We start from the raw sequence: 23,036 nt of genomic DNA on the forward strand, positions 1-23,036 counted from the left end.
TTTTTTTTTTTTTTAGATTCCATATACATGTGTTAGCATACGGTATTTGTTTTCGGCTTTCTGACTTACTTCATTCTGTATGAGACTCTAGGTCCACCCACCTCACTACAAATAACTCAATTTCGTTTCTTTTTATGGCTGAGTAATGTTCCATTGTATATATGTGCCATATATTCTTTATCCATTCATCTGTCTATGGACACTTAGGTTGCTTCCATGTCCTGGCTATAGTAAACAGAGCTGCAATGAACACTGTGGTACATGACTCTTTTTGAATTATGGCTTTCTCAGGGTATATGCCCAGTAGTGGGATTGCTGGGTCGTATGGTAGTTCTATTTTTCAAAATGCACTTCTATCTTTGGTCACTGTATCCTCCCAATTACACCAAGCCATTTCTTGGAGCTGTGTAAAATGAACCCTCCCCAAATCAAAGCTGTATCATACTTCACCCAGAGAGTCAATGTACGCTTACACCTTGGTAAAAAAGCTTTCCAAGGTCACAATGAGATGACCAGTTCAGGAATCTAAATGACAATGTACATCACTACTTTGCTTGATTTAACTGGAGTGTATCACATCACAAATCCTCATTTTAGCTGCAAGCCACTGTATTTTCATTCATCACGAACAATCATTTCAAAGACTATACGTATGTCACAATTTCCATTTTAAAAACACAGCCATGTTCAAACTTATGGTCTCCAGGCCTGAAACCTGAAAACCAAACTCAGCACATATGAGTCTTAACAATGGGAGGAAAAACAAGCTAAAACCTTTCTCTCCCAAGAATGAACACTATGGGCTCTCGTTGATGATGTGTCAGTGTAGGTTCATCAGCTGTTAAGAAATGCACTGCACTGGTGGGGATGTCGATAGTGTGGGAAGCTGTGCATGTGTGGGGACAGGGGTTTATGAGAAATCTCTGTACCTTCCCCTTGGTTTGCTGTGAATCTTAAACTACTCCAAAAAAATATAGTCTTAATAAAAAAAAATTCACATGCTTTCTCTTTCATCCATTCATTCAGTAAACATCCTTTGGGTACCCACAAGGACCACACTATGGCTTTCCTTGGGCCACCAGTATCTACTATGGAAGAATCATACTTAGCTGGAGCCCATATACTCCTATTATCCATAACAGTCACCGTTCTAGTGCCAACTCAGTCAAAGACCAGTTACATCAGACAGGACGTATATAATTATTTTTACCATAAGGCAAAAATTTACAATAAGACTAAAACTATGGGCTGCTTCTATAAGAACAGACCCAATTGCCCACATGCAGGATTAGAGTTGATTCCTGATCATCAAAGGTGGTGAATAATGAGGTCCTGATCGTTCTGTGGATAAAGGCAATACTGCCATAACCTCCAAACAACAGTCCATGAACGAATTCACCTTCTTTCACAAGGTATGGTCCTTTTTATCCACACTGTTGACAACGGACTAACAGATGCTCAGAGACCCTAAATCTCAGCAGTGCTACTGTGCGTGAAGCACAGTGAGGTGGTCACCTGGCCATTCCAACTCAGTCACTGCTCATCCCTCCATGGCCAGACCCACTTCTCCTGCCACATCTGCCTCAGCACCACCCACCAGGGACCCCGGCCAGGCTCCCGACAGGGCCCCTCCTGCCGTCCCCCAGACCCATCCATCCTCTCCCCTCTCAAACCCATTTTGCACAAATTGCCAGATTAACGTTCGGAAGCTCTGCTGGTGTCCCTGATCTAAAACCTTCCATGACTCCCCTTTGCCTAAACGATAAAGCCCAAACTCCCAACCCTGGGTTATGGCTTGAATTCTCTGTCGCCCCCAAAATATGTTGGAGTCCAAATCCCAGTACCTGGGAATGTGGCCTTAATTGGAGGTAGGGTCCCATAGGGGTAAGCAAGTTACCATGAGAGCATCTGGGCGGGCCCTAGCCCTCATAAATAAGGGGAATTTGGACAGAGACATACAGGGAGACGATGACCATCTACAAGCCAAGGGGAGAGGCGGGGAACAGACGCCCCTGCACGGCCCTCAGAGGGACCAGCCCTGCGGACACCGAGACTTACTCCTCCCTTCACCCCCTCCTCCAGGCCCTGGCTGACGTCCTCTCTTGGCCTCTGCTGGTATCCTCTCCCATATGCATATATTTTCAACTGGAACCTACCTTCAAAGCCCTGCTAGGATGTCACCACCTACAAACAAGTTCTCAGATTCCTCCTGGCTGGAAACAGTTTCCTCCACCTCTGAACATCCTCAGCTGTTTGTGCTTCTCCCATTGCAATTCTCTTGCCTACCTTTTACTTTGTAATTATTTCTGTTTATGTCTCATTTCACCTACTGGACATGAACTTCTGGAGGGCAAGAGAGAGGTCGGGTTCCTTGCTGTGTCCCCATGGGGCCTAGTCCTGGGCCAGACAGAGGCCGTGCCCCAAAATATTTGTTTAATGAAACCAAGGAAGCAAGACTCTTCAAATAATAAGTCTACTTTAACCCTACTGAGCTTTGTGCCAATTCAAAATGGTGTATGCTAATTACGCAGCCTCAATCCAACATTTCCCGGGGCGAAAACGTGCAATGTGTTTTTTCTTACTCCATTATGTTTTATCCAGCGTTCTACATCTGTTATGTATTTACCATCTCAATGGGTCTTCGGAAAAATCAGAGCAGTAACCTTACTATCAGTATAAATGAGTTTCCACACTATATTTCACCAGAAGTCCTCAGCTATAAAACAACTGTATACAAATGGTGGTGGACACATACAAAGGAATCCTACTGAACAATAAAAAGTAATCAGCTATCGTTCCATAGTACAACATGGATGTACCTTAACATAACCATGCCGAATGAAAAAACCTAACATTATACTACAGACTGTATGACTCGACATAAATCTCTAGAAAATGCAAACTCATCTGCGGTGATGGAAAACAGATCATCAGTTACCTGAGGAGGGAATGTGAGTGGGCAACTGGAGGAAAGGATTACAAAGGGGTGTGAGGACACTCTTGGGGGTGATGGAGATGCTCCATATCCTGGTGTGATGTTGGTTTCACAGGTACAGACACATGTTAAATTATGCAACTTTCAATATGTACAGTTTATGTAAATTATACCTCCATAAAGCTGTTTTATATATATATATATGTTTTGTATATAATATATGTATTTTATATATAAACATATATTTTATATATAATATACACCTTATTTTTTTTTTTATGCATTCAGGTACTTTAAAATCTCATCAGGGACTTCTCTGGTGGCACAGTGGTTAAGAATCCGCCTGCCATTGCAGGAACACAGGTTCAAGCCCTGGTCAGGGAAGATCCCACGTGCCGCGAAGCAACTAAGCCCGTGCACCACAACTACTGAGGCTGCGCTCTAGAGCCTGCGCGCCACAACTACTGACGCCCACGTGCCACGACTACTGAGCCTGCGCGCCTAGAGCTTGTGCTCCCAACAAGAGAAGCCGCCGCAATATGAAGCCTGCGCACCGCAACGAAGAGTAGCCCCCGCTTGCTGCAACCAGAGAAAAGCCTGCGCACACAGCAACGAAGACCCAACACAGCCAAAAATAAAATAAAATAAATTAAAAAAGAAAAAAATCTCATCAGAATTGCAAAAGCAAAGTGCTAGATAGTCTTGACTATCTGATTATATATCTCAGTGAAGAGAAAACCCAAACCAGCATTATTAAGCCTTTTTCAGAGTTTCAAAATGAGGATTTAACTAAAGTTTTGTTGTTTTTGTTTTTTTTAATGTATCAGATTACTGTTCAGACACACAACCAATTGTTTTATCTACTGGGAGCTCAGGCCTAATATTTATTTTTGTACTTTTGAAGGTATGGAGTGATGATTAAGGAAAATAAAACAGAATTTTCCTTTTTATAGCCACCTTCAAATTGCCATTTTGTGTAAAATAACACAAAACGTCAAAGATTTAGATGAACGTTTTAGACATATGACAAGGAGTGACTCCTCACCGGGATGGTTATTTCCCACTGTCGATTCTGCTAAGAAGGGCTTAGAGGGCACTGTGCAAATTGGTTCAGGAAACAAGCCATGAATGGTATTTCTGCCTTCCCTCCCTCCTGCACCGTCAGTGAGCAGGGGATCTGGGTTACATCTTGCTAGTTGTTTTCTGCAGTGATGCAACAGAACGACTCCCAAATACCTTGAGAGTGGCCAGAAGATGATGCAACATCTTCTGGCACATCTTCTGTTCTTCCCAACATCATGTTGGGATGAGAACAGGCACATCGTTTATCATGACGGAGCCAGGGCCCTGACGCTGCACTGTGGTCCTGGAAAGCTGCTGCCCGAGCAGACAGCAGCTGGGGAATCTCCAAGGTGGGCCACCTGATGTATAAACCAGGCCTGAGCACCATCAGGGCCACGGCCGGCCTAGAGATTCTGTAATGTTCAAAATATCCAGAAAGGCTCGCGATGCCTCCCTGCGCAAGGCCGTCATCCCCCCAGCATGTGAGAGCTCTTGGGGTTGAAACCAACGAGAGCCAGAGAATCACTTTATTGGTGAAAAGATCTCTAGTGAAGGGCTGGATTGTGAAACTCGTCCCCGCCCTGAGCTCTGTTGCAATCACCACCACAGCTTTCGGGCTCCGCTTTCAAGATACACGGAAAAGCTTCAGTTAGCAGAACACAAGTGGCATTTTCACCACCATGGTTTAGAAAAAAAAAAAAAAAAAAAAAATGTCTAGGTCGGAAAAGCTTCAGTTAGCAGAACACAAGTGGCATTTTCACCACCATGGTTTAGAAAAAAAAAAAAAAAAAAAAAAAAAAGTCTAGGTCCTTCTGTCACGATCCTTTAACAGCATCCAGGCTGGGCAGATGCAGGGAAGCAGCTTTCAGCAAGAGGGAAATCTCTAGTACCTCGTAATGGATTGTGAGCAAATCTCAGAAAAGATAATCTAGTAAGCCCGAACATTCGGCAGACCCTAACGATCACAAATGTGGATAAAGATGGGAGAGGTCAGGGAAAAGCTGAGAAGTCTCACGGCAAATTCCCTTGCATCGGAAGATCAGCTTGAGAAGACTTCATCTAAACTACTTGTCTCAAATTTCTTTGAACCAAATGCTCAGCAAAATACACTGTCCTGAAAGGCTGATGCTGCAAAGAATAATTTTTAGGCGTATTCCTTAATCTTCTAATATTTTTTTAGGTGGGGAAAAAAAAAAAAGAGCAGCTGGGTCCTGACACACCCAGAAAAGTTTGCTTCCACAGCATTTTCAAACCAGGAATTTGGTTAGTTTGAAACCTCCCTACTTTTTTTCAGCACCCATCACCACTTTAAAACAGGAAGGAAAGAAGAAAACTTATTGGTGAGCTTCGTTTTAATCATTTCATTATTTTTTCTCCAGTGTGAACTGCTGTCATCCTGAAAACTACTCTGCTCCTCTCTTGATCCTCGCAGGAAAATCGTTCATCAGGCAAAGTCACGCTCATGTCGTTTTATCAAGTGGGTCATTGTTATCTTTAAGTCCAGAAAACTGCTTCATCAAGCACAGAAGCAGTTAATTCTGAGTAGTGAAACAGTCATGTAACCAACAATAAATCAGAACATTTGGGTGACAGTCTGGAAGTAATCTGAACACTGGCAGTCTGTCAGTTTTCGGTTTTAAAAAACAGTATGTAAAACACTGGATAACTGTCATACACAGTACCTGCCTTATTATTCACACTCAGTAAACATGAATAACATCGTAATGTTCCCAGCACAAGGAAGAGGAGTTTTTCCAAGAGCAAAGAATTAAAACAGCGTGTTCTTGGCTGGATGCAAGATGGCCTGGGCCTCAGCAAAGGCATCCTTGAACACCCAGCTGACCTCACTCTACGGCCCCGCCATGGACACCCAAACACCTGCAGAACCAGGAACCAAGGTTCCCACGGCAACCAGAGCACTTATTTAAATCGACCGTAACCACTTACGTGCTTTCCCCAAAGAAACTCTACGACTGGCTCTGCTTCCAAAACAACCTCTGAGTTTAACTTCACATTGAAAAGTCGATTTCAATCATTTCATTTTCTTAATTATTATCTTGGGTCACTGAATGTATTTATTTCATTCTTAAGCACCTCAGCCGTTCTCTAACTTGGCAGGAAAGTCAAAGCCTTCAAAGTGGAGACCACCCGAGAAGCAACAAATCCAAACAGCGAGAACAAGGAGTGTTCGTTAGACATGGCTGGTGAGCGTACCTTACAGCTCTGTCACCTCACCCGTAATGTAGAGATGCGGAAAACGCACCTCAGAGAGGCTGAGTGACTAGCCTGAAGTCACACAGCTCGGCGCTGGTAGAGGTCAGGCCAGAAGCCGCATTTTCTATCTCCTCTTCCAGACACATTGGCCACACCAGCCAGCCTTGAGGGACTACCTCAGGGGACACCTGCCCCCTGAACTTCCCCCACCACCTCCCCTTTTCTCGCTGTCTCAGAACTTTAATTCAGTGACCAAGTGCCAAAGTGGTGGACTCACAGATCGTTGGAGGAAGACCAGATAATGGGAATAACATGAGGTTTCACAAAAACAAACTCTTTTCCTTAAGACCATAACCGCTATGTGAATCCTATTCATTCTTCTCCAAGATAAGAAAGCTAGAAAGTATAGCCCATAAGCATAAAGTTCTTTTTCCAAGACCTCAATCTCTGCCCTACCTAATCTCCTGGCTGAGTTTGTGATGAGAATAAAATAAAATAATGAACGTGAAAATGTTCTGGAAACACCAAAGGGCTCTACAGACACAGCATCTTATCTACTGGGACCCTAGGAAGAGGAAAGGAGCAAAAAAAGCAAAAGAGCAAAGCAACTTGAAAGGAAGGTCTGGGGAGCCCAGGGAAGCAGAAAAGGCTGGTAAGGACAGGGACCCAAAGAGGGGGAGGCAGCAGGGCCCTGAGCAGCTCTAGGCGCCTCTGTGCAGGTGCTCCTTCCCCAGGGCTTGATTTGGGGTCCCTCGGTACCAAGGAGCAAGGCTCGTCACAGCCAACGAATCGCAAGATGTTGGCTAAAAAACAGAAGGAAGAAACACTCTCTCAAAGCTATACACAAAAGGCACATTTTGAATGGAGAGGAATTCTATTTCTGGAGACATAAAAAACGTAGAATTGGCTCTAGAAGATGTAAGCCCTCATTTTTCCCCCCCAGTCTCAAGTGTTTTTCTCTTTTTAAGCTTTTCCTGGCTGAGACTGCTCCCTAATAGAAAATGTTTCTTCCAAATGAATGACCATCTGCTCCCCCTAGAATCTAAGGATTAGAAGAGTTTTGGAAACTCGGCACTCAGAGCTCACACCTGCTGCAAATTCACAAATTCTCCCTCTGTGTTATCACAGCAGCACAGGCTCCTCGAGTGGGCCTCACCCAGCTCCCCTGCCTGACTGATGAGATTTTTTTTTTTTTTAAGAGCTATTAGGAAAAATTTCACCAAGATGCTTACACACCCAAGAAAGGGGGTGGGGGCTGGGCTGGGTGGATGCTGATAAACCCCAGTGAGTTTGCAGTATCAGAGGGAAGTGAATACAGGGGAATAACCCTGCCTTACATTTGGGGTCCTCCGTGTTCTTACCAGTGAGGTAGCTGCTCTGCACACTGGACGCCCCCAAACGCCTCAAATACTAACAGCAGTCAGCTGGACCAAGCTGAGTGGGAGGTTTGGAACTATCTGGAATTACAGCCATGAGGCATGAATGATGCATGAAAGGAACAATGCCTAGTCCAGGAAGGAGAAGAAAGACAGTGCTGTTTTCCACCAGCGGTGCATCCAAGCATGGCCAGCCCACGTGGAGGGGGGCTCTAAGGGAGCTCAGGCCCTCCCCTCCCCTCCCATCACACCAGGGCTGTCAGGGCCACAGCATCACACATGGTCACTTGCACACACACATCCCCTCGGGCCGCTCCTCACAGGGTGTGGGTTTAGACAGCAAGGAGGTGCAGGGGTGTGGGGTGGGAAGAACCTAAAGCTTAGAAATAACAACCTGGATTTGGGTCCAGGCTCCGCTACTTCCTGACTACATGCCCTCCTGTAAAATGGGGATAATGCCCCAGGGTTGCTGTAAAGATGGAAGATAATGACCATAAAGGGGCTCATCATGTTACAAGGATGTGCTCTGGGGAGAGATTCTCACCAAGTCAGCCCTGGACACTGTATCAAGCCTCCCAAGAACATCAACCTGCCCAATTCCCACCCCACAGAAAGAATTCTAAGTCGCCCACATCCCCATGTCTCCCCAAACGTGTCCCTAAAACCAGCCCATGACCAAGACAGACCCTCTCCATGCTCAGGTGCCGCCGCGGAGACCCCAGACTCGGGTGTGGATCCCCAGGGACCATCCCAAGTGCTACATGGTGGGTGTGTGTGGGGGGCAGTGTGGCAGTGACAGTCTACCAAATGGGCGGAACTGCCAGAGGTTTTTTGTTTGTTTGTTTGTTTTTTACAATGAATCAGAAAAACTCTTCAATGTGATGAAATTTTAAAAGATTTATGCCTTTCTTAACATGGAAGTGTAAAGTGAAACAATGATCTCAGAGGGAGAAAAAATCCTTAGACCCATCTTAAGAATTAGGAGTAAATGGTAAATCACGACCCAACTTTATGCTACTTTAGAGTCTACAGCAGCTGCACTTCCTCCTCAGCAGATAATTATCACCAGATAATTCCCCTTATCTCCTCTTCAGGTCCGATAAGCCACCCTTAGGAATTAGCTGAGGGAAGACAAAGCGGTGTCTGTTGACACAATCCTGTGCCTTGGGGATCCAGACCGCTCCTCACATCTAGTGCGCAAGAGACACAGATCGACAGAGGGAGCCCTAATTTTAAATTCCTAGTGACAGAAAAGTCTTCATAAGAATTAAGAATTCTCTGCACACAAGAATGGTATCACTACCTCACAAGCATCAGGACACGAGCTTTGAAGGTTTTTCCGGAAGCATACTCTTACCTCCATTCCCCCGGTGACAAGTTTCAAGGTGGTGGCTCAGCCGGGGGGCACAGGTGTGGTTTCCCCAATGTCTCAAGCTCCACCACTCCAGCCTCCCTAAGAGCATCCTTTAAACAACCAGCCTAACAACCCAAACAAAGAAAGCAAATCGGCCAGTGTTTTCATAACATAAGAAACTGCACAGCATGGTGGACAGTGTGAAAAATGATGTGGTCCACTGCATCCTCACAAATGACCCCCGAGAGAATAAAGCACACGGGCGTGAACACACGGTGCTCACTCACTTTTATATGGGAATTGCCTTCCATGAAAGAAGGAGGAAATATTCCTAGTAGTTGAGTAGTGTGCTAGCGACAGAAGGCACACACTCAGACACACACACATACACACTCTCTCTCTCTCTGTGTCTTGTCTGTCTCTCTCTATTGTTACAGGGACAGAGGCCGGTCCACAAAGGCCAGGTTTGGAGGCAGCTCAGCCACTTACCTGTCATGCGACCACAGGAAAGGCAGGGAACGTCTTGCCTTGTTTATTCATTGGTAAAATGGGGACAGTGGTGTTCATCTTGAAGGGATGTTGCAAGGATTAAACTAATGTATGGAATGAACAGCCCTAACACAGTGCCTGACACACAGAAGGTTCTTTACGGCTTCAGGAAAGTGATTACTCAAAATGTCCACAAATCACACAGAAACCCTCTCTGCTCCCAGTTTCACATGACGACACCCAAATTCACAGTCTGGAATCTAAGTCTCTCCATATATGCAAACGGAGCATCGTCTAAACCTTCCGGAAGCATACCCGTGCTAGGTCCCCACAGCCCATGGCGGCTGAGCGCCCAATGCCTCGCCAGGTTCGGAATTTCTCCTCTTGTTGCAGGACTTCCCCATTGAACCCCTCGTTTCCCTGCCGATTTCCCCTCAGTCTCAGAGCATATTCAGTCTCTCCCTTTGGTTTTTTCACTTCTGTCCTAAAACATGCCGAGTTTTCTAATTCTTCACCAGCTCAACTCCCTTTTTCCACCAAAACCTTTGCAACACATTTGATTCCTGGTAAAGGGGTTTCCTCACGACCCACGCCCTGAATCTCACACAAGTTACAAGGCCTATACCCCCCGCTGACCTGAAATTGTCTCCTTCTGCATAAGCAAATCTTCCTGCTGCCTAAAAGCCCTGGCCTTTCTGGACCCCTCAGCCTTCTGGGCTTCTCCTCCCGGGGTCTCTAAGATGGAGCTCCCTCCTCTGAAGTCGTGGCTTCGCTCTCTCTCCTCTCCTGGCTTCTCTTCCTCCGTTCCCTCCACCGCCCCTAACAATTCAGCTCTGCTCCGACTCTGTGAAGTTCTCACGGGCTCCTACCTGCTCCTCCCAGACACTCGACTGTCACCAGCGGCTAAACTTCACTCCTCACTCAAGCATCTTGCCAGCCTCCATGCCTGTACGTCCCACACCCGGGAAGGATCCCTCAGTAACTCCAGGCTGAGCTTCCCAAGAACCTTCACTTCCACAGGTCTCAGGTTCTAAGGATCAAATAATGAAAACCTGACAACACCTGTGAATTGAGAGGAGTTACTCAGGCTCCTGGACTCATCAGAAACACCTGGGAAAGTCCGTGTTAAATGCCCCTTCCAACCAGAAACACAGGCAGTATGACGGCACTGCGCCCTCTGTCAGGTTACACAACTCAATGTGACAGACAGCAATTCAATTTCGACCTCATGCTCTGCGTACAGCAAGTGGGGAATCTCTTCTAAGTTTCTGTTTGTTTTGTTGGGAAGGGGGGTTGTTTGTTTGTTTTTGCTTAACAGGAATTATCCCTTCTCCGTTTCAGTTCTCACCCCAGCCCATGTGCAATGATCCAGGGACCACTACCACCTTATAGGCCTGAAGGCTCATCTACTGCCTTCTGGAATAAGGTTTCCTGCAGCACAAGTTCCAGTCTGTCCCTCTGCTTTGCCAAAGACAGATCCGCCTGCTGGCTATACTTTGCTGTAAAGACAACTGTGCTCTAAGACAAACAGTTTATTCTTAGGGGAAAACAATTAATTTCAGCCATCACATGCGTTCCCCAACAGCCATTGATTCACATCAGCTCATCCTCTGATATCTGGCTTACACAAAAACACAAAGACTTGCCAGATGACAACTGAATGAACGTGATATATGTAACAAAATCGGTACTCTGTTGCTTCACTTCCTCTTTTTTTTTTTTTAAGACAGTGAAACCTTTATAAGGAAAAAGATTCTCCCCCTGGTCTTTAAGGACCATTCTCTCCTGACAACCACTTAGCTGAATCCCCCAAATCTAACTTGAAAAAACAACAATCGCACACTTTCAAGCAAGTTGTTCCTGGGGACTTTAGAAATCTACAACACCTACAACTGAAGAGGTCAGTTTTATGCGGACTCGCCTGTTCTAGAACACTGGCTAGAGCAAACCTCTCAGCTAATCCTACATGTAAGTTTTTAGCAGTATACATTTTGGAATCTTCTCTGTGCCCCAGAACACACAATATGGATCTAATTAGGTCCAGCTGCCTTATGTTAGTAATAAAATTGAAAGAAAAAGAGAGAGAGAAGTGGGGGTCGGTGGCTTTGTTCGTCCCCTCCTATGCCCGGCGATCGCCAGGCGGGTGCATCCTCAACGCTGACTCCAGGCAACACACGCTCCTTAAATACCCCAGCGAGCCTGGTACCCTGCTCAGCGCTCAAACTTTTCAGCTGCTGAGTTTTTCACCCGCTGGAAGAGATTTACTGAGCGGCTGGAGCCCAGCGCTCTGACCCCACCCCCGCGGCCCCGGCGCGCCCCGCCCGCCCCTCGGCTCCCGGGACTTACACGAGCGCGGACGGACAGGGCATCTGGTTCCAGGCACAGTTGTACTGAGCCTGAATAAAACTCTCACTTCCTTCCAGCACCGAGCAGCTCACGTTCTTGTTCACGATGTAGGCGCACCAGTTCCTGGGGTGGAAAGAGAAGGAGAAGGGCACGGTATAAACCGGGAGAACAATGAGGCTGGGGGAGAGGGGCCGAGCCGACCCGGCGGCTGACCGCGCGAGGGTCGGGGAGCCCGTCGTCCCCGCGGAGGCGGGAGCACGACCAGCAGATATTCGGCCGGTGCGCGGGTGCGCCTTTGGAGAGAGTGCACCTTTATCCCACAAAAGACAGACGGGAAGAGCCCCCACGGTCCCGGGGGCCCCAGTAATTGCCGGGGGGGGGAGTTTCCTGATCGCCCTGCTCTGTGGGACACTCCCTGCGCCCCACGGCCCCGGAGGCAGCACTGCTGGAGGCGAGGGCGAGGTTGCCCGGGACACCCCGCGCCGGCCACGGAGCGCGCGGCCACCGCGGAAGAGGCGCCGCCCCGGCAGCCCGAGGGGGAACCCCGGCTGCGGCTCCTCGCCTCGGCAGGGCAGCTTCGGGGCCGGCAGCCGGTCACGGAAGGGCAGGCTGGGGCCCACGGCTCTGGGCCGTCCTGGGGCAAGGAGAGACCGCTAACTTACTTGTTCCTGGCGCTGGGCCGCGCGGGGTGCCTGGGCTGAGGGCCGGCGTGGCACAGCCCTGCGCCTCCCAGAACCAGCAGCGCCAGCGCCCAGAGCCAGGGCGCGCGGGGTCGGGGCCGTCTCCGCTGCCACATTCTGTGCGCTGCGGGCGCGACCCGCCGGCCGGATCCGGAGCGCGGGTCGGGCGAGCGCCGGGAGGCTGCGGGCTGCCCGGGCGCGGCCGAAGGCAGGAGGCTCGGGCGCTGCGCGGCGCCCCCACCCGCGCTCCGCGGCCGCCCCCTGCGGCTTCTCGCTCCCACTTCTCCTTTTCCGCCCCGTGCGCCCGCGCTTCTCCCCCTCAGTGACGCACAGGTCCCCCCGGGTGCCGCCCTCTTTATTTCACTTCCCTCTCCGGAACGTGACTCTCGCTCCGCCACGTCTGTCTCCAGTCTTCTTGCTTCTCGGCAGGGGGTTGGGGGGGTGAAAGGGCTGTAGGGTTTGGGAGAAGGGTCTCTGTTACAGAATTTCCAATTACTCATTCCTTTGGTCTTATCCCAGGAGCGGGGCAACTCCGCCTCCCACCTTCCAGCAGGCGCGCCCGGCCCCTCGGGAAGGGCCGCCGTCAGCGAGTCTGGCGGTCCACACGTCGGGCCTGGGTGCCGGCTTCCCAGGGCGAAGGAGGAACATCTTTATCAGTCCTTTATCGGACTTGGATTTCCTCCTCTGGCAAGACGCGGCCATTCCTCCACATTTGAACTTGAGAGTTTAGGGGAAATGAACGCAGGTCCCCTTCTCTTTCTTTCCCTTACGCATCCATTAAATAGTTTCTAAGTCAACGTGCGGGGCAGCAGGGGACACTGGAAGCGACAGCCCCACAACTTCCCAGCAGATTCTGAAGCACAGCATCAGGCTCTAGTATACAGATCATCTCGCAGCCTCTGCTTCTGATGTCCTATTCTGAACTTTCTTTTTCTATCAATATTAAAGACATTTACTCCACAACAATCGCCTTTGCTTCTAAACAGTTCAGACACTGCTGGACATTTGTCTTTTCACTTGCTTGCATATTTTCTGCCTATTTTTGGGGGGCAGTTTTCAATCCTGTTATTTAATATGATTATATAATGAGCCATAATTATAATTCACCATAGATCTTAAATTTTCCTTTAAAAATACTACTTAATGGCTGTATAATATTCCATTTTATTTCTGCCTATTTTTGAGTTACACTAATCTCTACCAATTTCTTTTGGGGATGAAGCAACTTCTGCAGAAGAATGTTACATAAAATCCCCACCAGAGTGTTGGGTTCTTGGGGTGAGGAGAGAACTCTATATTGATATTTGAGTTAACTTACTGCATCTAATGAACCAGAGTGGGGTTATTTGTAGACTGCATAGATTAACTGCAATATCTGTGAGTTGACGGGATACTGTTGGCTGTGAATTGTGATGTGGACCACAACACTTTGCTATGTTCCCTACTGTAACTAGATGAAACTAGTGTTCCATTTTACTTGATATGCTTTGATGATGTTGTAGGGCCTTTTGATTTGCAAATAGAAGAAAATTCCCTAAGTAGAAACTTCACAAGAGCCAAGCAGAAAAATATACCATGTAAGGACATAGTCTGTCCATGAACTCTCTAAATGAAAGATCATGCAAATAATGGACTGATGTCATCCCAGCCTTTGAAAGAGCCACCCTGAGGGGGAAGTAACAGAAAAGGATAAAAAGCTGTCTTGCATAACCCGATCTCTATCTTTCTGTGTGGCTTCCCTATCCTTCCCATCCTAACACCATTTTTGTCCGTGAAGTGTCATAGGGAAGAAGCAGAGCACAGAAATGAAGGAGAGGGACAGAAGGGAAAAAATAGAGGAAACACACAAGTTGTGTATGTCTATAGCTGACAGCTAACAAACCACAACTTCTCTTAAATACTGGTAATTCTCAGACGTGAGAGTGTGTCAGACTGATCAAATCCCATCTAGTTTTTTCATTGACTCAAAGTTATACCAGGAAGCTGTCTTCCAGTCCAGGAGTTGGAGGACCAACTTTTTATTGAGATGACCACGACACCAAATTTAATCAGTAAATAAATGTTATTCTGAGCATCTGTTACATGCGAGGCACCTTGCAAAAATAGTAAGTCATGGGTGAGTGAACACGGTGCGGCTCTGTGTTTACAGAGCTCTCAGGCCTTCCTGTGCAACGAACCGTGTGACGTTTCTGATGTGCAGTCAGATACGTTAGACAATATTTGTCCCATGCGTCTCTCTAGACACATCTCCACGGGTACCCACTGTGGGACTGCTCTGGGAAGATGGAAGACTTGAGGCCAAGATCTCAAAAGACCCTTTTCTTTTTCTCTTCTCTAGCCAGAGGAAGGGACCCTTCAGACTCAGGAAACAGAGAGCCTTCCAGAAGAAGCAAAGCAGGAGAGGCTTCCTGAGGAGATAGTGGAAGCACCTCAAGAAACAGTCTAACTGGGGAGATCATCTGGTCCCAGTCATAAGCAATAAAGTGGAAATGATTGGCAGAATGCTGCAAGTGTGAATTCTTTATAAGCCACCAACTTCCTCAAATAAGCACTTGAAAGCTGTCAGTTTCCTGTAACAATCCAAAGTAATTTCTTTCTCTTTTAAAACAAACATGCCTCATAGTGATTTATATTCTTGATTGTGTCACCAACTTACTGAACCGAACTTGGGTCTGCTCGCCCAACGAGCAGCAAAGCCAATCTACTGATACCGGGTTGTGGTGAAGGAAAGTACAGCATTTATTGCAGGTCACCAAGCAAGGAAAACAGGCAGCTCATGCTCAAAAGACCCGAACTCCCCTTTGGCTTTCAGGGAAGGGTTTTGAAGGCAACATCTGGGGTGAGGGTCGCAGGATGTGTGATCAGCTCGTGGACTTTCTTTTGATTGGTTGGTGGGGAGGTAACAGAGTGATGTGGCAGGAACCTTAAGCATCAGTCCTCTGGTTCCACGTGCTTATGGTCAGCACCCTCCACCTGAGTTGGGGGGGGTGTCTTAGTTCCTGCAGAACAACTCAAAAATATGTGTCAGATTGTTGTGTACATCCCTTGAGGAGGAACTAGGACTCTGTTTTATCGCTCAACTATTGTTTAAGCTACCATTACTTTTCTTGCTTGACTGCTTTTCCTTTGTTTCTGAATTCCCTCACTTCTCTAATTAGTAACTGCTTGAGTCTGCTCTTTGGAACACAGGCAAGGCCTGAGAGACTAAAGCCTTTTTCTCTACAAAGAAGAAACTGGGAACACAGAGGGGCTTTTGTACCCAGGGAGGAATCACAGGGTCCTGCTAGGTTTCAATCTCCACTTTTCTTTTTTTATAAATTTTATTTATTTATTTATTTATTTTTGGCTGTGTTGGGTCTTCGTTGCTGGACGCGGGCTTTCTCTAGTTGCGGCGAGCGGGGGCTACTCTCCGTTGTGGTGCACGGGCTTCTCATTGCGGTGGTTTCTCTTGTTGCGGCGCCCTGCATTGGCAGGCGGATTCTTAACCACTGTGCCACCAAGGAAGCCCTCCACTTTTCTTGATATGCCTCAGTCCTGAGGGGAACAGGGGCTGGACAAGAAATGGAATAAGGTTTTGTTTATTTGTTTTTGGCTGCACGCGGGCTTTCTCTAGTTGCGGTGTGCGGGTTTCTCATTGCAGTGGCTTCTCTTGTTGCAGAGCACGGGCTCTAGGCGCACAGGCTTCAGTAGTTGTGGCACACGGGCTCAGTAGTTGTGGTGCGCAGGCTCTAGAGCGCAAGTAGTTGTGGCACACGGGCTCAGTAGTTGTGGTTCGCAGGCTCTAGAGCGCAGGCTCAGTAGTTGTGGTGCATGGGCTTAGTTGCTCCGTGGCATGTGGGATCCTCCAGGACCAGAACTTGAAGCTTCAGGGAAGTCCCAAGAAAGGGAATAAGGTTTTGGATAGTGAGGATAATCATAAACTCAGTAGGAAAACTCGGATTTAGGGGGACTCAGTCCCATTAACTAAAGCAAAAATGCAAAGTAGAACTATTTCATAAAATCCATTCCTTCACTATTGGTCATGATAAAAGAGCTTATCAGGCTCTGTACTTGGGGGGTACTTCTCGTGAAGCTGTGAGCCTGCTGGACCCCTACCACACCCAGACTCCCTTCAGTTGCCTGGAGGAGGAGAGTGGGCGATCATTACAGAGGCGGCAGGAGGATTCATTGCCTCCACCCCACCACCAGTCATCTGGGCACAAGACATTTGATCAAGATGAACCGATATGCATCTAGGATGTGGTCAAGAGTCATACGACTTGGCCTGGGTGTCCCAACCTACTCATTCCTCATCTTTTGTTTTCTAGAACTCAAAAAAATATCTCCCCTGATTTCTAGCTGTAATTTTAGGTGTCTTAACTTCTTTGTGCTGTTTACTAATGATGAAAAATGAAAGTCCTTGAAGATTAGATATCTTGCATAAATTTTGATTGCAAAGCATTTCTAACATAATACACCCTAAGAAAATGTCTTACACATTCTTAAGTTAGTGATAAGATGCCCTTCATCTTTGTTTGTTTGTTTTTGGTTTTTTTAAGTGCGGTTGGGTAGGGAAGGAGAGACAGAAATGTCTCCAGGGAAAATGAACTGGCTGCACCATGTAGCTTGGTCTCTGCTTTCGAATGCCAAGATTTGGTTGATACAATTTTGTGTAGCTCCATTCGCCATAGGCACAGCATTTGACAAGGCACCTTTGGAAGCAAGTCAGTGAGTCCCCAGACTTCAACATTGACAAACAAGAGCTACTTTCCCATCTTGTCAAAGGCTTTGCTCAAATAGACCCAAACTGAACAAAGAACAGTTGCTCTCTTCATTTTTTCCTAACTGTGTATTTGCAAATATCCCATCAGCTATACAGAGCTAAAGATTCAAAATCTCTTTATCTTCTGAACCCAAGACTGATCTTATTTATCAATTGATTGATTTGATAGCATTGTGAAGGATTATGGCCATTACATTAATTATCTTTCTTGAGAGATGCCAGGAGCATACCTCCCTTTATTGGTCAGGGGTGTGTGCCTTAATACATGCTAAACTATCACCTGAGACCTTCAAAACTGGGAAAAGTTGAAATTAAGCCTGAAATCACACATGAAAAAAAATGTTTAGGAGCTCATGCAATGGACTTAGCATACTGTTCAAAACTGGGTACCCTTACCTCCTGAGCAGAACGACGGGGACAAATCAAAAGCCTCCCAATCCTCCACTTCCTCCTCTGGAAAGGGGATGCCTCATGTAGCTGTTGGGAGGGTGCATTGTGTTACCACATGTACACTGCTTAGCACAGTGCCTGGCACAGGGTAAGTGGAGGATAAATTTTCACTACTGTTATTGTTACCACTTTGGTACTGCAACAAATTTGCAGTCAGGTCCAGGAGCTTTGTCATCTTTTTGTTGTGTCCACTGATGTGGGAAGCTGACCATCTACTGCAGTTCTTCTTTCCAAATAAGAAATATATATCAAGAGGGCACGTGCACAACTCAATCAGAATGACTCTAAGTGTGATCATCGGGAACAGAACACTGGGTTCTTGACTTCGAGCTCAGTTTTCTTTCTACTGCTCTCCAAGAGAAAATGTATAGCTCAGCTGATTGTTTAGGAGATTTCATCCTCTACTTTGCAAAGGAATTTATTTTAGGACAATTCAATGAAATCTTTGGGAGGATTAATAACTCTACAGAAATAAACTCAGATTATCAGGCAATTCGATAATAAGTTTCTTCTTCCTCAAAAAGATGAAATTAGTAACTAATTCCATTTCCTTTAATTTTGTTCAGATGTTGCTTAGATCTAAAAATGCTTCCTATAGCTAACTGTGGGCCATATACTGCATTTGAGAATTCAGTGCTGTCACACTGATGGTGTGGTTTTGAACACATTTTTTTCTTCATAAGAAATATGGCAAAAATAGGCTCTTAGAATTTTGTTTGTTTCCAAGAGAATTATAATAGCTTAGGCAATAATGCTTTCATATGTATGAGTCACATCAAACTATGCTGTATAGTTCATCATTTATTTATGGAATGAGGGTCAATTGTTCTGGAAACAACAGAGTATTTTAAATAGGCAGAATGTGTTTGATGATTGTAAAATAAATTGTTAAATTTTAGGACAATCTTGGTCAATACTCATTAGAATAGTATTCATGAGCAAATGAACTCTTTCTAGTATTTCAGGTTGTGCAGTTCTAAACCATGTTTCAAGTATTTAAGTATAGTCAGCTCTCATTATTTGGTGTCGTATGTTCTATTAAGTTGCTGCAAACACTGAATTTGTGAATACTGAACAATTGCTTGCAGAGGAAATACAGGAGTAAGAAGCCTCTGGTCAAAATGTTTTTGTCAACCAATCAATACATAACCTTCTTTTCTGTGTGTTTCTATTTAAAGACACCTTGTTTGATATTTATTATTGATTCATTGACAGTGAACTCACAGCCAACCCCACTGTAACTTGTGCCTGAACTAAGCTTATCTCAAACACATGTGTTCTCCATAAGGCACATCACAACCTTCTTGCGCTAAGGAACACAAGACAGCGCTTCAGCACTGTGCTTGGGGGCCATTTTAAACAACGAAATCACCAACAAAAAGCACAAAAATGCAAAAAGCATAGAATTCAATTTTCCATGAAAAGGACACTTCTTTACAGTATGAGACCTAAAACAAGAAGGCAGAGCACTGCCTTGCTGGACCTCAGCTGGAAATGTGCACAGTTGGGCAAGTCAACTCTTTTGCCACTCTGCTCAGGTCCACCAATGGCCACGAAAGTGCTGCAAGTATTGCTTTTGTAGTTAAAAATAAATTCCGTGAAGAGGCAACTTCACAAAATATAGAATCTGTGAATAATAAAGATTGACAGTATTTCAACTTAAGTCTGGGAACAGTAAGAAAATATTACATCTGGGGGGAAAAGGCAAAGTTCTTGGAATTTTGTGGCCATCAAAAGATTTGTTTCATCAGTAAGCATATTGAGGAAGTTCTGCATATGGAACACTGCCAGGCAATATGTGAGCCAGAGAAAAAACGATTTAGTTTTTTATCATCTTAATTGGCTGGAAAGCAAAACACACATGTATGAAATGACCTAACACGTACAAAGTTACTTTCAGTAAATAAAATATTGCATAGTAAAAACAGTGTACCTAGGTTACGATAAAGAAACAGAGCTTGAGGCAATCAGAAAAGTTCAGTATTAATTAAGAAAGACCGGGGAGAAGTGTGGGTTTGAGTTGAGTATTTCATTTTTTGTTTTGTTTTGCTTTGCTTTAAATCAGCTATAATATCAAAACCAAATGTGATTTGCAAGAGAGGAAGGAGCAATTAATGTGACCTTGTACACTGTATGTGTTTAGTAAATAAAGACAGGGGCCAGCTTGTAGATTAGCTAAGCCAAAGTGTGTGGCCTTAGAAGTTGCCAGGAGGTTGCAGCAACATGAATGGACCTAGAGAGTATCAAAGTAAGTGAAGTCAGTCAGACAGAGAAAGACAAATATGATATCACTTATATGTGGAATGTAAAAAAAATGATACAGATGAATTTACTTACAAAACAGAAACAGACTCACAGAGATAGAAAATAAACTTATGGTTACCAAAGGGGAAAGGGAGGAGAGGGATAAACTGGGAATTTGGGATTAACAGATACACACTACTATACATAAAATAGATAAACAAGGACCTACTGTAGAGCACAGGGAACTATATTCAATATCTTATAATAACCTATAATGGAGAAGAATCTGAAAGAATATATATATTTTATTTATATATAACTAAATCACTTTGCTGTACCCTTGAAACATTGTAAATCAACTATATTTCAATTTAAACAATTTAATTAAGTTAAAAAAAAAACGTAGCCAGGAGATAGGTAAGGTGGGGAGGCCAGTTGGGATTGAGGGGTAATGAACATGAGGAAAGCGTGAGGACGTGTCACTGTTAAAAAGTACAATATAGGCTGGTAGAAAAAACAAACAAACCTCTAGTTCTTTTTTCCCCTCATCTAAAGAGAGGTAGGGTGACCAGATGTCCTGATTTGCCCGAGCCAGTCCCAGGTTACTCCTGTCGTGGATCAGCTGACACTGTTAATTATCCTTAGTGTCTCCTTTCATCTTCAAAAGTGCCTGGGTTTGGACAATAAATTATATGGTCACTCTAAAGACCTAAAATGAACTGAAAATCACAACTCTGTTTAACACCAACATAGTGTTTATAAAAGCTGAATAAAACATTAGTAAATATCAATGCAAATGACAAAATCAGAAAATAGGAATGAATTGGACTGCTGTAAGTCATAACTTTACTCAGGGCAAGTGCTTCTGTTCTGTTATTGCCTCATGCATTTTATTTATTTATTTATTATAAATTTATTTATTTATTTATTGGCTGCGTTGGGTCTTCGTTGCTGTGCATGGGCTTTCTCTAGTTGCGGCGAGCAGGGGCTACTCTTCGTGGCGGTGTACGGGCTTCTCATTGTCGTGGCTTCTCTTTGTTGCGAGGCATAGGCTCTAGGCACGCGGGCTTCAGTAGTTGCGGCTCGCGGGCTCTAGAGCGCAGGCTCAGTAGTTGTGGCGCACGGGCTTAGTTGCTCCGCGGCACCTTCCTGGGCCAGGGCTCGAACCCGTGTCCCCTGCATTGGCAGGCAGAATCTTAACCACTGCGCCACCAGAGAAGTCCCTGCCTCATGCATTTTGGTGACGTATTATATTTTAGAAAGTTGATTAGGCACTGGAGACTTGGTTTGTTTAGTTGGTTGTTGATGAAGCTGGTTATTTGCATGAACTTTCCTTGGCTCTGTCTCCTCAGACATAATCACTTTAAAACTCATCCCCAAGAGCTACGGAAGAAGAACACAGTGCCGTGGCTGCATTCTGCTTAAATGCTCCGGCCCGGCCACAGCGCCTTTAAATAGTGCAGAGTAGGGAAGACCCTTCTCAAGGGCAGCTCACAATCTAAACCCGCTGACCTCTTTGAACACTTATTGGTTGAAGAGACTAAAACAACATAAATAATCAGCCATGAGCAGATAAAAGTTGCTAGTGTCTTTTAACTAACGGTAACTACAATGTGAGACCAGAGCTTCACATTCAGAGAATGTTGAGGGGTCAAGGAAGAAACTGCCTTCGTTTTTTATTGCATTCTCACATGTTTTTCCCCTTCTTTTAAAAATATAAAAACAAAATACAGGACTTCCCTGCTGGTCCAGTGGTGAAGACTCCGCACTCCCAATACAGGGGGCCTGGGTTCGATCCCTGGTCGGGGAACTAGATCCGGCATGCTGCAAATAAAGATCCCGCACTCTGCAACAAGATCCTGCATGCAGCAACAAAGACCCCGCATGCTGCAACTAAGAGCCGGCGCAGCCAAACAAACAAACAAATAATAACATCTAATTAAAAAAAAAAAACTTTATTCCCTGAGTATTCTGAGGTTATGCTTTCCAAAATGCTGTTTTGGGGCAAAGTGGTGCCAGGATTCCTGGGAGAAATAGGAAGGACATTAGAAAACAGGCACCAGAATTTAGTTCCTATGTTTTTCAACCCTGAAAGAATCTTCACTTTCCTGCTGGGGATTCCAATTTCATAAAGGTTTTTAAAAAATAAATATTTGTAGATTGTGGTTTTCTAATGTAAGTTTTATCAAAGGATAGCATTCTTGCCAACAAGTGCATAAAATGTGATCAGCTCACTGAATTTTTCACAAAGTGAAGGCAGCCACTGTAAGCAGCACCCAGATCCTGAAGCAAAACATGCCTTCAGGGCCTCTCACAGTCCTTGCAATCATTAACCCTTCCTTCCCCAAAGTCACATCAATTCTGACCTCCAACACCATCACTTAAAGATCTGTTGAAGAAAAACTATTGATTTGTCTTATTTTGTCCATAATAACTGGCATAGTGCCTGGCACATAATACTTGTTTAATAACTTAATACTTGTTGAATGAATGGAAGAAAGCAAACAGGTGCCTACCTTTTATAAGACAGTGGATCAAATTAACATACATCATATACTAGGGGGAAAGGGGCATTACATTGCCTGAGAACTGCGATCTGGGAATGCTAACTTGGACAAAAGTTGAAAACTCAAACTGCGAACAGAAGAGTACATTTCAGTTTTACCTTTTAACAAATATAAACAATTTGAATAAATCGAATCCTCTGCAATTTTCCTTGGGCTTTAATCAACTCCGCTCACATCATATCCACTGTAACTGTTGAGGCCAACCTCCGGAGATCTTGTTTCTCTTTCTCACTTGTAAATGGACCCATGCAGCCAAGAAATGACTATTTTCAGCCCTTCTCCACCCCACTCTGAGGCCCAGTCAGTCAGAAAACAAAATAAGAGTCACCCTCTTCCTCGGCCAAAGCATGTGATCTCTGGCCAGAGCCCTTCCCGCCCTAATGAATGAGGTAATGAGGGGCCAAATAAGGTTTCATATGTATGTCGCCTCAGAATTACAGTGTATCTTCACTGTGCTTTTAAAAAGCTGGAATTAAGAACCTAGCGCTGCCAAATCACAGCTTAGAGAGATCTGTCAACTCTAGAGATAACAAATAAAAGGAAAATCCATTTCAAGC

General features: G+C 45.2%; 1 protein-coding gene across 1 annotated transcript in view; it reads right to left on the bottom strand.

Moving 5' to 3' along the window:
• The window catches only part of EMILIN2 (elastin microfibril interfacer 2), a 52,083-nt gene extending 39,487 nt beyond the window's left edge, over positions 1–12,596 (bottom strand). The window contains exons 1-2 of the mRNA XM_024120884.3: positions 12,439–12,596; positions 11,777–11,899 (exon numbers count right to left, since the gene is read on the bottom strand). Of these exons, the coding sequence (XP_023976652.1) occupies positions 11,777–11,899; positions 12,439–12,572 (257 nt within the window). The 5' untranslated portion in view covers positions 12,573–12,596. The remainder of the gene's footprint in view (positions 1–11,776; positions 11,900–12,438) is intronic.
• Between the last annotated feature and the right edge of the window lie 10,440 nt (positions 12,597–23,036).

This window comes from Physeter macrocephalus, chromosome 19 (assembly GCF_002837175.3).
Source record: "Physeter macrocephalus isolate SW-GA chromosome 19, ASM283717v5, whole genome shotgun sequence".
NCBI classification, from domain to species: Eukaryota; Metazoa; Chordata; class Mammalia; order Artiodactyla; family Physeteridae; genus Physeter; species Physeter macrocephalus.